Consider the following 16,473-nt stretch of genomic DNA (forward strand, 5'->3'; position numbering starts at 1 on the left):
ACTAGGAAGCTGCCTTACTAGCTGTCCTTTTCTCTCTTTGTGCAGGTGATGGATAGCTCGATGCCCCTGATAGGGGAGCACGTGGAGGAGGACACACAGCTCGTAGCTGATCTGGTTGTCTCCAAAATGACTCAACTTCTTGTGACTGCAGGATCTACCCCCTCACCTCCAAGGCCTTGGGTAAGAGTGGATGGAGCCATTCAGAAAAGTGGGTGCTTTCTGAAACCCCCCAGGAGTGATCAGCCAATCATGTACCTGAGTGGATTGAACGTTCCGGCGCTGTTGGACAGAGATGTCACCCCATGCAAAGTATTGGATCGTTCTGCTGTTACTGTTGCAGGGGTAGCTCTTCCATAAACCCTTCATGGGTTGTTCCTGAGCAATGTCTCTATTCATAGTACCAGGGCATCACATTCTCATTCAGCTTATCCACCACATACAGATACCCGGGGCCCTTTTGGCCGGGTACAGATTGTGACCAAGACTACAAACTATAAAGAGAAGCATCATCCGAGACAAACATTGGAGAACCCTTGGCGAGAGGTGGACTCAGGGGTGGAGAGTGGGCAAGGGAATGGCAGCAGAAAGGGCAAGCGTAGGAGCATCTTCTGCTCCCAAATGTCCAAGCAGTATGGGGCAGCTGTTGCTATGGCGACTCAGGTTGGTTGGCATGATGGCAGGCAATGACATGCTGAACTAGGCTCCCTTGTAGGTGACAGCAGTGTGCTGATGGACTGTGGACTGGGGAAGAGGGCGATAGAATCAGTTTAAAGACATGGCATCAAATAACTTCAGTCAAGAGCAGTCAGACCAACCTATGCCAGGGAGAGTCTGGCAGGATCATAACCTTGTCCCTCCAGGGTGAGTTAAGTCTGAGAGCTTCTGCAGGGTTTATAAAGAAAACCTATCCCCCATCTCTGCCCACAAAGAATGGGAAGATTCTTAGCTGGACCCCAGCAATACATGACTCGGTAACCTATAAAGCCAAACAATGTGGCTTGTTCACTGCTGATGGAGCCCCTGCTACTCTTAGGGTCTCTGCTCCCATGAGTGAATATTAACACAAGTTCTGTGTGCCCATTGAGGAGACTCTAGAACTCTTTATAGTTTGGCTGCAACTCTCCATCCCAGCTTGACAGGTTAGCAATCCCCACGATTGAGTTTATTCCCACCTTTGCCTCTCTGGTGAAATCCGGTGCATCCCAAAGGGAGCCAGTGAGGCTTTCTGCCACTGTTAGGCCCTTCCCTAATGGCATCCCTGCTTCTTCAGAGAGACCCTGGGTCTCAGCCACCAGTCCCCGAAAAGAAGGCCTGGCTGATGTTGCCGTTCATCAGAACCCATCATTTCTGCTTTTAAACTGACCAGTAGGCTTCATGTTTACTGCGCCCGCCTCACTGCACACTCACCCGAGGCTGAGTACTGAACCCATCTTATTTTAGAGCAACATTTGCCAATGGCAGTTTCGAATGACCAAACTGCACCATGGCACAACATGCCAGGGTTTAAATAAAAACATTTGTGAATACGAGTACCGTTTTTAAGTGTATAGCAGGAACCCAGGGAGGAGGGTTTGGAGAAGAATCAAGGCAGTAAAGTATTAAGTAAGACTTTCATTTTAATAATACCACTTCCCCTTTTCCCCGGAAGCTGTCAGTTGGTTCTTTATGTAGGGAGGAACCCCTGTTGGACAGTCTGCTAGATGGAATTAAAGATGCATTATTAACTGTCTTTTTGGGGAAAAAGAAAAAGTTAGTTATGATGGTCTGGAGTTGTTGCTGCTTAAGTCCAATCCTCCTTTGTTTAAGACAAAACAAGACAATCACACAGCAGAGGAGAGAAAAGAACAGTAAAGATAGAAAATGCAGCTTCTGTGCCTGGTGTTGCCTTTCCCTTGCACCCTTGCTGCTGGAGAAACACAGGCACAGCACATGGTCTGACCAGCCACGCTGAGATCTGGCAAACTATAGTAGTCTTGGTCTCTTTGAAGTATTGCTTGTGGCTGCCTCTCCAGTCCCAGGCTCATAACAGTGTTGCGAAAGGAGGACATGTCTTGGCTGGCTAAGCCAGATGCATATTAGACAGAAATCAGAAAGGAAAGAGCAGAAATAAGGTGGGGAAAGAAAAAGAAACACAGTGGAGGGGCGACAGCAGGAACCCAAGTCTCACATCCCAGGTATTGTTCAGGATTTGGCTGAAGCTGGTGGCAATGTCACTTGGTTCCCTCTCTTTGGCCCGGTGTAGTCAGGCTGCCTTTCAGGAACAGGACAACAAAGGCCCAACGGTATCATGGTGGAGCCCAAGAGAGGGTGGGAGTGGCAGCCACAGTGACAAAGCTCAATCCTTCCAGCCCACGCATCCGGCCTCCGTCCATTTAGTGACTCCAAGATGAACAATGTCCAAGATGGGTTGGCAACCACATCCCAATAACATTAACCAATTAAAACACTTGTCAGTGATTTCAACTCTAAACATTTCTTCCCATTTCTAGATTTGTTTAGGTCCTTGTCATGCCAACCCATGACTTTGCCAGGAGCCTTGAAGGCCCCTTAACAGTTCTTTTAACCTAAACAATCCAGTTTGGACCAGTCTATGTGGCTCCAACTTTGCTGACTTTCATAAACAATTTTATGTAACAGGCTGACTGTTACCTTGGACAGCTTAGAGTACAGGCCTCTGCACAACAGTCCCGTGTTGTTTAAACTGTTTATTAATTATCAGAAAAGGAGAGTGAGCAGATAGATAGCAAAATTAGAGAGGACTGGGAGGAACTTCAGCAAGACCTAACCAAGCTAGGTGAATGAGAGAAACAATGGCAAACAAAATTCAATGCTGATAAATGCAAATTAATGCACATTGGAGGGGAAAATTTAAACTACTTGTTTTAACTTAACTGTATCAACTCAACTGGCCTCACAGTAGGCAGTTCAGTGAAAACCTCTGCTGAGTGCACAGCTGCAGGCAAAAAAATCAAACAAGTTGTTAGGATTTGTAAGAAATGGGATGGTGAACAACATGGAGACTATTCTAATGCCTTTATACAAATCAGTGGTGCAGCCTTATCTGGATACTGTTTGCAGTATTAATCACCCCAGCTGAACAGTGGATAGTGCACAACTAGAAGGGGCTCAGAAAAAGGTGGTGAGAAAGATCCAGGGCCTGGAAACTCTCTCTTGGGAAGAGAGACTGAAATTATGTCCACCTAGTCTCCCTGTCTCTTAGGAGAGAACAAGGGGACATTCAATGAAATTAAAAGGTGGGAAACCAATAAAAGGAAATAACTAGACTGCGGTATTCACTGCCACAGAAAGTCATTGAGACCAAGAACTTAAGATTGAAAAACTGATTGGACATTATAGGGATGTCAGGAATTTCCAGAGTTATAATTAATTGACAATCCATGTGGAAGGGATATTAAACCTTATGGTTTAAGCCAATTTCTAACTATTAGAAATCAGGATGAGACCTGATAACTCCACACCTGTTAGGTTTAGTGCAGGATTCTTACATATATCTACTTCTGAAGCATCTGGTGCTGGCCACTGGGCTAGATGGGCCTCAGGTTTGATCCAGTCTGGTAATTCCTCTGTTTGTAAACCCACTTTTTAAAAATGCAACTCTACAGTCATTCTCCTCTAGCTAACAGTTTCCAAGCTCTTTCCTACTCAGTTCTCCGTCATAATACCATGGAACCTTACAGGCCTTATGCTGCAGTGGCAGAGTGTGTGTTGAAAACACCACAACATTCAAAGTTCTGTCATCCCTAGTTCTCCTTTTGAACATGTTCTGACGACCGTAATGATTTTTTTCCAGCCACAACAAGTCCAGCCTCAGTCAATGAAATCACAGATGCAGCCTCAGCCTGGACCTCAGCTTGGACAACCGCCCCAACCACGGCCACCTCCTCAAGGTACTGTACTCTAGGACCTCTGGTAAAAGTAACCTAGACAGTTCATTTTGGGATCTGATTCAGACTGTACAGAGGAATCTCTTCACCCGTCACTGAAATTGCAGCCAGCGCTGTGATGAAATACAGTGACTGTTCAACAGTGCACAGTAACATTACGCAACAGTTCAGAAAAGGCAATCAAGAAGAATAGCATCTCCAGTGGAAAATGCAGGTAGAATTGAGCTCAGCAGACTGTAATTGCCCAAGCTGGAATTTGGCCAAGACATTGGGGTAACACTTTTACTCATGCACAAGAGTACATGAGATCTTTAAAGGGTATTAGCTTTGCTCTTTGAAACGGTGTATAAAACATTAAGGGACACATGTCTGTCTATTTTCACTTTCTAGGAGCATCGTTTTATGTGGCTTTAGGATGGCAGAAAAGTCAGGCTTTGCTTTGAGGGTCTCTCATCCAAAAATGCTGAAGCATCCACCCACTGATCATGTTATAATATAGAAGCATGGATGGTGATGTGGCATACAAGCACCTCATCGTAACTATCCAGGGAAGGTGCTGTTGACCCAAACTTCCATTTTCTGTGGGGAAAGCTAGTTCTCCCATTGATTCCAACCTTCCACCCCCAACAATTCAGCTCCCACACAAGACTCATCAAGGACAAGAAATGGTGACAATCACATGGAGAATTAAGGCACGCTGAGACAGCTCTACCTGGGAGAAGGATGGCAGGGTTTCCTTGGTGTTAAGAAGGCAAAGAACTGTACAGCAACAACTCCATAGATGTGGGCATGTTGCCACTGACCAACAGGTTAATGGCTTCCAGTGTCCATAACGAATAGTTTTCCTTAGGTCTCTGCATGGAGCGAGTCTGAAATGTTTCTCCTTTCACTAGAGCCCGTTCCCTCATGCAGCTGCTCGTTTAATGTGTCTTATATACCTTTGTATCCATGTTTCCTGCAGGGGGTCCACGCCAGCCTCAGGGATCTCAGCCTCCACGGACTGGAGCACCTCCACAACAACGGCTCTCTCCTCAGGGCCAGCAGCCCCAAAGTCCCCAGTCTAGCTCACCTCAGCAGCAGAGGTCGCCTGGATCCCCCCAGCTAACACGATCTTCCACTGGAACCTCCCCAGTCCAGGCCTCCAAGCCGGGCATCTTCCCACCACAGCAGCCTAGACCCCCTGCCCAAGGACGGGCTCCTACTCAACAAGGCCTTGGTGAAACACCCAAGCAGCAGGCCTCCCCACATCCACACCTGAAGTAGGTGCCCTTTAAGCTAACAGATTTGTAGATCTGAAAAAGATAATGTCTTTAAAAGTGTCCTGGCTTAGTAGACAGGCCAGGGCCTGTCTGATCCCTTGTTGCCAGGCAACATTCTTGCATTCTTCAAGACTCAGGGCTGGGCAACAGTGAGTTAATTGGTACAAGTGCCCCTGTGCTAATGCTCTGCATGGAATTGGCCTGGCAGATCCTTGGGCCACATGTATTTTTTTCAGGGAGAGCGAGAGGTCCTTTGCATCTCTGAGATTTCACATTCCCTCTCTCTCTCTCTCCTTGCCCGCTCCTGCAAGGCAAAGCTGCCATCCTCTCTCAGTCAAGGAAACACCATGACTGTCCTGTCATTGGCCAGAGGGCTTGATCTGAATCACACCTTCACTCGCCCCTGGGGTTACGCTCTGCACAAACCTTTGTTGCCCCAAATTTCCAAGCATTTGTAGCGAGGCTGGGAGTACTATTATAAAGAGGGATCCAGATGCCACTGCTATGCTAAGCACCATGTCAGAGCAAAGCAAGTGGTGCTCAAAACCCAGATGGCCACTAGTGCTCCCTGTGTTGGGACTACTAGTGGAACTGACCTGGCAGTAGCAATGGTGGGAGACACCCTAGTATAGATGAGGCCTGAAGGGCTGGGTGAACTGCTATTCTGCCATCCTGCAGATCGGGAGACACGCTTGGGTTTCCTGCATAATGAACCACTGGACCATTAGTCTGGCCTCAACAGCACTTTTAGCCTCTGGCAGTGGAAAACTGAGACCTTGGCAATTAAGATGGGTCTCTGATATAGCTGTGCAGAGCATTAGGCTGGCATCCTTAATCATCTCTTCTCCTGCCATGGGTGCAGCTGGGACCTTTGCTTTTCTTCACATACTAGATTTGCATGTTTGTTGAGGTTTGTAAACAATAGACGTTCCTCTGCTTGGGCCTTAGCTGCAATGTACGTATTAAGTACCGCTGCTGTGGAAGTCACAGAACACACAGGCAAGGAGCCTAGCTGGGACGTGTAGGGTACCACAGACATTACTGGAGATGACCTGGTGCTCAGTCCAGCTCCCATTGTATTCAATGGAAGTCTTTCTATTCACTTTAATGAGAGTTGGATTGGGCCTCTAGTCCATTGTCATAGCAGATATCCACATGGAGATTTGTAAAAACACTGGCATTGAAAACCCTGCCTCAATCTCTGCACACCCCAAACACAGCCTGAACTGTGAATATCAGAGCCAGCAGCCTCCAAACAGGCCTCAGGTGCCTTCGCAACCTATAGAGACTCCCCACATCTGCCCTTGAACTTGTCTGCTGCAACTGCAGCACAGCATCAATGACCAGCTTTGAATTACCAACTTCCCCTGCCCAAATGAATCCATCATCAGCCTTTCTGAGCATGAACGTCCCTTTCTGTTTCAGCAAATCCCAGTCCCTGACGAACACCTTCAGCATATCTGAGTCATCACAACGGGGAAACGCCAACGAAGATGAGGCAAAAGCTGAAACCATCCGCAACCTGAGGAAGTCTTTTGCTAGCCTGTTTTCTGATTAACATCCCTGGAGTCAGATCAGTGCTTTTGTTAGCCCACTCTTCGTATCAACCTACCTGATGTTATCGTGGAATTTACTCACTGGTACCTAATGATTCATGCAAAATCTGGGAACAATCCTTCAAGCTATCTTTTCTAAATGGGTTTTGCCCAGGAATTAGTTAGCCCTAGATGTGTTAATTTTAAGGGTTATTCCAACATGGGCCAGAAAAGTGATTATGTAAAAATAGCACTTTCTCACATGGTAGATCTGCTGTGTGCATAGTCAGTCAGATCTGACCGGAAATAATTTCAAGGTACTTTTTACTTCTATTACCCCTTTCTGAGACAACACAGCTATTGGAGAGCAAATTAGATTCTATTTTGGCTTGCACATTATCAATAGAATGAATAACTACGATCCCATTACAGACCCTTTATTCTCGTTGAGGCTGACCCAAAAGGAACAGAGTTTGATTTCTGATGCGAATGTGCAGCCAGAAGTTAGAATAAACATGTTTACTTGTAAAGTGAGCATGTTTGATCTGGAAATCATGGAGACACAATGAATTTGGAACCTCATAATGCTAGCTTTACAGAGTCACTTTTCTGAGCAGAAACACATCTCAAGCAAAACTCGGTATCAGCTGTTAGTGAGTCCCAGAGATCATTGGAGCAGGGTATTATATTGGATTTCTGCTCTGCTCATGGCCGTCTTATCAGTAGCAATGTAAATGTCTCTGTTTCATGCCTTGAGGCTATGTTTCCTATATGTGTTTCTTGATTTCTGGGAGAAAGGTGTCATGTTATAACTCTACAGCCATAGCTCAAAAATAAACCAGAAAATAGGACTGAAAAAATGGATAATTTATGTTCAAATATAGTTCACACCAACTTCAGATAAAATAAAAGCAGAGTTTATGAGGTGTTTGTACCCTGTTATGAGTCTTCCATACTACAGACTGGCGAGAGCCATGGGGTAAAATCTTGGCCCCACCTAAGTCAAAGGGAGTTTTTCATGGACTTAAGTGGGGCCAGGACTTCACCCATGGAGTCAATGCAAGGTGAGAGACCTGGGACTGAATGGCTTCCCCCTGGAGAACTATCACTTGGGAGGGAGAACAACCAGTAGAGCCTGGTGACCCCCAAAGTGAGAAGGCAGTTTACAGCTGGAGCCATGATGTATCTGATTGCCCCAAGGAATCTCCCCTGGGGCAGGTTATCAGTATTACGGGTACCCCAAAGAATTATTTTTCTGGAGACTCGTGAGGGTGGCAGAAAGGGACCAGTAGTTGAACCATTGCCTGTTCTGCTTTGCTTCATGGCATGTGACGGTCTAAATCAGACTGAGCCATGACAAAAATGAGTGACAAAAGCTGTATGAATAGCTGGACATTAATGGAGCTAGGACAATTTACCCCAACTGAGGCTCTGCTGCTTGGAACAGGAGCAGTTCAATTTACAACACACCTGCTGTGGGTGTGGTATTTCCATCCCACCAATCTTATGCACAGGAAGCGAGGCCCTGTGAACCCCAGTGAGGAGGCAGATGACACAGAAGACATTTCTGCTAGACTTTCCTTCTGGGTCTATCTAGTAGTGTTGTACCAATCCTCACATGTATCTTTAGGGCTGGACCCTTGAGACCATGTCCCCTTTGCAGCACACCAGGAAGTTCCGGTTTGGGGCTGGGAGAGGACATTTTATGGCTATCGAACACATTTCAGTGTGCAGCTCTGCCTGTGGTTTAGTGCTTTCCTGTAACCTGAAATGGGAACAGAAACCCAAAGTAGCAAGAAAAGCAGCAGGCTGGCCATCCCATTTACACCAACATGGGAATAAAGCCAGACAATTCATTCCTGCACAACACCAGTAACAACTGTCACCACAGTGCAGCCACAGCGACCCAAGGAAATCAGCTCCCAGGGACGATCCTGACTGGGTCTTTAGATGAAATGTGTCTGCTGAGCTGTGTGCTTTCCAGCATGCCATTTTTCTGGGTGGGGAGGCTCTTTGGATCGATGAATTATGGCTGTAGGTTAATATTGAAGGAAAATAACCTTCTGACTTATTTTCCTTCTGTGATTCTAGCTCTTCCTTTCGGGTTTGCTAAGTGGTGAAACACGTAGCACTGTAACTACAAGTTACTGCCCCTGTGCAGGAGCGAGAAAGTGGCGCATGCTGCTTTGCAGTCTCCAGGCACAATAAAGGGGTGACAAATGGCCTTGAATTGCCATGAGCACACACTGTACACTAGCAAAAACAACAGCTGATTTAACAGGCTCCATTTTGTGGAGAGGAGGTAGTGCAACTCTGGTGTGAGTGGGGGGGGGGGTTCCTTCTTCACACACACACACACACACACACACACACACACACACCCCCACCCACCCACCCCTTAGGCTCTTTCCTTTCTATCTAGGCTTTTCTAGAGAGTAAATGTTTCCAGCAGGGCTTTGGAGCTGTGCTCCTGCTCCGCTCCAGCTCCAGGCAAAAACCTGCAGCTCCACTGCTCCAGAGCTGCTGCACGCTCCAGCTCTGGGCTCCACTCCAAAGCCCTGGCGGGGCACATCAAAGAAAAGGACTCACTGCCAGAAATCTCAGCTGTTCACCCCCACTTATAAACCAAATAACTTGTTTTGCTTCCTCTTTTCAGCACTGTCTATGCAAAACTGAAATAACTAGGAGACTTCACATCAACCCACAGTGGTCACTGTACCACCAATTGGAGCACTTGCTAATGCTGCTGCTCAGAGCAGCAGCGTTTACCTTCCACTGTTTACTACTATTGACTCTATGCAAAGGTGACTCATCTAAGGGAATACAAATTTAAGGTACTATTTAGTGCTACTCAACTGCCTCAGGCCCAACAACCTGAATTCCCCACCCCCCCACCCCCCATTTCTTTTCAAGACCTCTGTGCAGCTACAAGTGCATGCAGCCTCTGGGAGCAAAATCTACACCTCAGCCCTGGAAGTCAAGTGGAAGGCCCAGATGTGCTCCCAGCAATGCACGTTTGGTAACAGTGAGCTTTGGGTTTGAGGATGGTAGGACATTTCCCCCCATTTTTAGCCTCCAGCCCATTTTAGGGTGTAGGTTTATTAAATGAACAAAGTGATGCTTTGTCCTAAATGAAAGGCCAGTGAGAAATGCATGGATCTTTAAGGCTAGAAGGGACCATTGTGATCATCTAGTCTGACCTCTTGTATAACACAGGCCCCCGAGACCCTCTCCCAGTCATTCCTGCATCAAGCCCCCAACTTGTGGTTTGAACTACAACACTGCACTTGGAAAGACATGTAGTTTTGATGTAATGACTTCAAGTGATGGAGAATCCACCACATCCCTGAGTACATTGTTCCAGTAGTTAACTACCATCACTGTTTAAAAAAAAAAAAAAAAGCCTGTACTTTATACAAGCTGCTTGTTGCTATAGTGCAGTCCTCTCAAGCGACCTGCATACCCCCAGCTGGCATGACTAGCAATGCCAGCACAATTCTAAGAGATATTTAGGCTAGGTGAAGTTACAGGGGGTCACAGCTCCCTATTATATTTTACATACATTCATATGTGCGACTCAGACAGTCTCTATTCATACTGCTATGGCATTATCGGACTACAGGAGACCAAAAGAACTACAATAGTTGACCTAATTAAAGCAAGAGAGATCGGGGGGGGGGAGAGAGACAGGGCGCGAATCAACAGTTCGGACAGCAACTCAGTATTTTATTTCAAAGAAATCTCCAGTTTACAGGAACACAGCCAGAACTGTAAGTCCAAGGCCTGAGCTACACTGACATTTTGCCAGCATAGCTATGGGTATATGAAAAAAGTCACTTCACTGTAGCCCTACCGTAGATGCAGTTATGTGAGCAAAAGTCCTTTTGCTGTTATAGCTTATTTCATTTGGGGAACCAGAATAAGCTATTCCAGCACAAACACTCGTGCCAGTGTGAACTGCCTCTCTCCTGGACATGTTTAGCTGTAGCGCTAGCTCTACTAGCAAACCCTTTGTAGGGTAGACAAGGCCTATAAGTTGCTCTATGCTGAAATGTTTCATAATGTAGGTCTGAGCTTCTGCTGTCCATGAAGGAATGCCTAACATAGTGAATGCTAATGGGAAGGGGGTAGGTTTAGCAGATAAAATAAAAAAAGAACAAGTTAAAAATCACTTAGAAAAGTTAGATGCCTGCAAGTCACCAAGGCCTGATGGAATGCATCCTAGAATACTCAAGGAGCTAATAGAGGAGGTATCTGAGCCTCTAGCTATTATCTTTGGAAAATCATGGGAGACGGGAGAGATTCCAGAAGACTGGAAAAGGGCAAATATAGTGCCCATCTATAAAAAGGAAAATAAAAACAACCCAGGAAACTACAGACCAGTTAGTTTAACTTCTGTGCCAGGGAAGATAATGGAGCAAGTAATTAAGGAAATCATCTGCAAACACTTGGAAGGTGGTAAGGTGATAGGGAACAGCCAGCATGGATTTGTGAAGAACAAATCATGTCAAACCAATCGGATAGCTTTCTTTGATAGGATAACGAGCCTTGTGGATAAGGGTGAAGCTGTGGATGTGGTATACCTAGACTTTAGTAAGGCATTTGATACGGTCTCGCATGATATTCTTATCGATAAACTAGGCAAATACAATTTAGATGGGGCTACTATAAGGTGGGTGCATAACTGGCTGGATAACCGTACTCAGAGAGTTGTTATTAATGGCTCCCAATCCTGCTGGAAAGGCATAACGAGTGGGGTACCGCAGGGGTCTGTTTTGGGACCGGCGCTGTTCAATATCTTCATCAATGACTTAGATATTGGCATAGAAAGTACGCTTATTAAGTTTGCGGATGATACCAAACTGGGAGGGATTGCAACTGCTTTGGAGGACAGGATCATAATTCAAAATGATCTGGACAAATTGGAGAAATGGTCTGAGTTAAACAGGATGAAGTTTAACAAAGACAAATGCAAAGTGCTCCACTTAGGAAGGAAAAATCAGTTTCACACATACAGAATGGGAAGAGACTGTCTAGGAAGGAGTACGGCAGAAAGGGATCTAGGGGTTATAGTGGACCACAAGCTAAATATGAGTCAACAGTGTGATGCTGTTGCAAAAAAAGCAATCATGATTCTGGGATGTATTAACAGGTGTGTTGTGAGCAAGACATGAGAAGTCATTCTTCCGCTCTACTCTGCTCTGGTTAAGCCTCAGCTGGAGTATTGTGTCCAGTTCTGGGCACCGCATTTTAAAAAAGATGTGGAGAAATTGGAAAGGGTCCAGAGAAGAACAACAAGAATGATTAAAGGTCTTGAGAACATGACCTATGAAGGAAGGCTGAAAGAATTGGGTTTGTTTAGTTTGGAAAAGAGAAGACTGAGAGGGGACATGATAGCAGTTTTCAGGTATTTAAAAGGGTGTCATAAGGAGGAGGGAGAAAACTTGTTCACCTTAGCCTCTAAGGATAGAACCAGAAGCAATGGGTTTAAACTGCAGCAAGGGAGGTCTAGGTTGGACATTAGGAAAAAGTTCCTAACTGTCAGGGTGGTTAAACACTGGAATAAATTGCCTAGGGAGGTTGTGGAATCTCCATCTCTGGAGATATTTAAGAGTAGGTTAGATAAATGTCTATCAGGGATGGTCTAGACGGTATTTGGTCCTGCCATGCGGGCAGGGGACTGGACTCGATGACCTCTCGAGGTCCCTTCCAGTCCTAGAATCTATGAATCTATGAATCTATGTCTTTTCTTGAAAATCAGTCTTTTTAGCAAAACAGTATTTTTAAACCCTACTTAGCATGTTTTTTTCTAATAGGACATGCAATTGTTCTGACCAGAGCAGAGGTGCGGAAGGGTGGTTACAGCAAGACAGTAACAACATTATGGCACTACAAGAAGATGGGTTTTTTTATTTTAAACAAAGAATCAAAAAGTTAAAAATTTACATCTTTGAACTGCTCAACTGGTGCTGCTGTAATAGCAAAGGTGTCAATGTTACTAGCACACAGTTTATGAGATAATAGAACTGGATTATAGGAATGGTTATGCTTGCAGAATTGCCATGAATAATGTGAGGTAACAAATCCACTGACAGTATAATGCCTCATTGAGGCATTTAGATTTGTGCTCCCAAATGTCATCTTACAAGCTGCAAGCAAACAAATTGGAACGCCTAAGTATCCCTCACAAAAAACAAGGGGTGCAGTGTGTCTCAGCAGCCCCAATCAATTTTACTTGGTAATTCATGTTCAGTCAGTGCTCTAGCTCCCGAATAACATTTCAATTTCATGCCACACAAGAGGTCTGACAAGTCAGAAGTGCTGTAAATTGCATGCAGCCAAGTTTACAGGTTAGAGGTAAGAGGGGTATGTTCTAAGTTGATTATTAATATTCCAGTTGCACATAGGAGCCTCAACCCACCATTAGGGCCACCCTTGTCCTTGGGCAGACTTGCAAAAGCATCTATTGCTTTTAAAACTGCAAATTCCATTGAAGTCAATGCCACTTGTGCGCTTAAATCTGAGGCGCTATTGAAAGTCTCCAATCAATAGCAAGAGACAGTCCTCATCACAAAGAGCTGATAGTCTAAATAGACAAGAGAGTGAGATGGTGGGAGAATGGGAGTATTATCCTGGTTTTACAGATAGGAAACAGGCACGGAGAAATTAAGTAACTTGTTCAAAGTCACACAAGAGTGGGGTTTAGTGGGTGTAACTTACATGTCAAGGGGCTGAAAGAGAGGAGTGTAGCAGAAAAAGCAATTAATAGGAAGGAAGTAGGATGTGGATGTACTTTATCTTATACATTCTTTTAGGCCTTTGGCTTGGTCAACCAACACAATCTCCTTCAAGTTACTGCAGTTTGCTGCTCATTCTTCAACTAGAGTCAATAATGCCGTATGCAGCGCAAGAATTAGGTGCTGTGGAAGTAACAGCATCAGACAGGATATCATGGGAAAACAATATACTGTCCATGGGGTAGTGTTTGCTACTAGATTCTGTTACAATAAACAGCAGAGAGGAAGGCAGGTGGCTCACTCCAGAGTCTGAAGATGAGTGACCAATCTGGAAGCTTTTGGGAAAGGAGGGACTTGCAGAGCTTATAAGAACAGGAACTGATGAATTACAAATACACGGCAATTCTGTTTTCATGCAGCTTGCCTACAGATGAAAAGAGTGAATATATTATTGTGTATGACAGCAGCAGAAATGTTTGTAAATAGACAGTTTCTCAGCCTAACCAGTGCACCTGGACCTGAAAGATAATTAATATGGTTTACATTCCAATGCAATTAAAACTCCTGTGTAATGCCAGGGATTAGAGAACCGTAAGCCTGCCCTGGGAACCACTGCTCTCCTGTCTTCCCTTTATCCACCATAGATAGAGCCTCAGTGCTGCTGCCTACTGTATCCTGCTCACTCCATTTGCATATTGTCAGGCTTTGCATTCCAGTCAGCTTAAATTTGAAAAAAGAAAGGGAACCCATTTACCATGTCATTCCCGAGCATACAGTAGCAGCAGCCCTAGAGGTATTGCAAAAAGGGGATTGCGCCGAGTAAAAGATAGGGGGCTCCAGACCTTTGATTTCTTTTGGTTTCACTTTTGGAGAATTGCATGAAGAGTGGCGACCCTATTGCCCTCTTTTAGAACTGGAAAACTGACATGATAAGCGGGCATCCCAAAGCCAACGTTGCGCTGTTCCTCTCCACTATATCTAATTACATATGCATTTGTCTGTGGCAAGCTTGTATTCTTATTATACGGTCATGTTCGGTTATAAAAACGTAAAAAACAATTCTTTGGAATTGGAAGGCTCAGGAAAAAAAAGTTAGATTCTTGTGCTCTAGGTCACACTGTTTTAAATCCAGCACAAGAGAGCCACGAGCAATGGTAACGACTACCTTCAAGTTATAAACAGGTCATTTCAATTCCCTTCCTTGTGAACAAAAGCATACACATCACAACCACCACCAGTATAACTGGCACCTTTGGTGGCAGTCTGCCAAACAGAGGCAACAGATACAGATTGGATATGGACAGATCCCCTCTCTGCCCTAGAGTAGGATTGGGACACACTGGCAGATGGAGGCAACAAGGAGAAACTTGTAGAAAAAGTACACTTCCGGTTCCAACACTGTAAAGCCAGGAACTGTCCCCACTAAATTAACTTATCAGCATAACACACGCACAAATCTCTTTTCCTGATATCAGCTTTTTAAGAGCTAGTTAGAGAAGAGAATAAATAATTTTAAAATAAACACTGCATTAAACTCACATGTGGTTGCTTGCAATATTATGGGCGCATTTCTAAAGTGCTCATCATGGCACAACACCAACAGAGCCTGAATTCCCTTTTTTCTGTTTATAAACCTATGGAATGTCAATCATCATTTTTTAGCTCAGACCTAAACATACGCCTATTTCTGCTTAGAGGAAAACTAAAATGGAATGAGGTATTCTACCCACTACAAGTAAACAATAAAGATTAAGGGCAGCCTCGCTTTCTAAAGGGAAAATTGTGTCCCTACATTCTGCTACTATATTCTTAGTCAGGTGTACAGCTATCCAAATGCAGATCTGCACTAGCAATTAACTGCAGGAACACAAAGAATGCAGGGGCCATTTGTGCCAGCAAAATGGATTAAATCCTGGCTCATTAAAATAAATGGCAGATCTCCCATTGTCTTCAGTAGCATCAGGATTTCAAACTAGATGGGCAGATGTGCCACTGAAAATCTGACCTTAAATCACACAGGTAATAACAATTAACAGGAAGCTGCTGCTTTGATAGTGAAAGACAGGAAAAGCCACTCTTAATTTCCTTTGTCTCAACTATAACATGAGACAGGGAAATATCAGTAAAATAGCAGCTGTCATGGAGAGTTATTAGCACTATTCAGACTTGCAGAGATACTGAAAACTCAAAAAAGTTTGGAAACAAACATATTCTTTAGTAAAGATCCCCTTTATAACTAATTACTGCCATGTTCTTTTAACCAGGCCAGAGGTAGTCCCAGGCTCAATAACTATGTATGTTCATGGAATAATCTGTTAGGATGCTTTGGCTATGGTCCCATTAGCTGCTTCCTTAATTAAAATGGGAATATATTAACGGCGCTGATAACACATGCGGAGATGTGTTACTTGCCTGAAAGATATATCATAGGGCAGTAATGGGATCACATACCAGTCATGTGGGAAGTCACTCAGGGACTCCTGCTGCGATCTTGTCTTCACTGCACAACACCAGGTCACCCTATTTTACTGTACTAGGTAGCTTAGCCAGCTGGGAAAGGTTTATTTTTGCTCTCTTTTTAAACACACAAAAATGCCTTTACCCACTACATGCAAAATCAAACAGTCTAAAGAAGGAGGGAGACAGATGCACTTTGTAAGTTTTGCTGCAGGTCGTTGCATTTTGCTTGTGCTTTTGTTCAGACTTTTGAATTGAACTGTAGCATGTTTTTATTCAGCTGTTTGTAAGATGAACTGTTTTGTGACATTATTTCTGCAGTAAAGAAATAGCCCTGTATTCTTTGTGCATTGAGTCCTACACGAAAATTGCTTTTTAAGTAATAAAAAAAAAAAAAGAAAAACAGTGAAGAGAAAGTAATTGATCAACTTTAGGAACACTTCAGACACTCAAATGTATCCTGTAAATACCAGTTCTAGCATCTTATACACAGTGTTGGAAGAGAAAGGTTCCCTTATTGAGAAAGGCTTTAAGGCAGGTGGATTATAAAAGCCATCATATATCCCGAGCACTTAATTCA

At 44.4% G+C, this 16,473-nt stretch overlaps 1 protein-coding gene across 1 annotated transcript in view; it reads left to right on the plus strand.

Annotated features, from left to right (window-relative positions):
• The window catches only part of SYN3 (synapsin III), a 260,554-nt gene extending 252,927 nt beyond the window's left edge, over positions 1-7,627 (plus strand). The window contains exons 11-14 of the mRNA XM_005300814.5: positions 46-180; positions 3,812-3,908; positions 4,867-5,164; positions 6,590-7,627. Of these exons, the coding sequence (XP_005300871.2) occupies positions 46-180; positions 3,812-3,908; positions 4,867-5,164; positions 6,590-6,722 (663 nt within the window). The 3' untranslated portion in view covers positions 6,723-7,627. The remainder of the gene's footprint in view (positions 1-45; positions 181-3,811; positions 3,909-4,866; positions 5,165-6,589) is intronic.
• The last annotated feature ends 8,846 nt before the right edge of the window (positions 7,628-16,473 follow it).

The sequence above is a fragment of the Chrysemys picta genome, chromosome 1, assembly GCF_011386835.1.
Source record: "Chrysemys picta bellii isolate R12L10 chromosome 1, ASM1138683v2, whole genome shotgun sequence".
Taxonomy (NCBI): domain Eukaryota; kingdom Metazoa; phylum Chordata; order Testudines; family Emydidae; genus Chrysemys; species Chrysemys picta.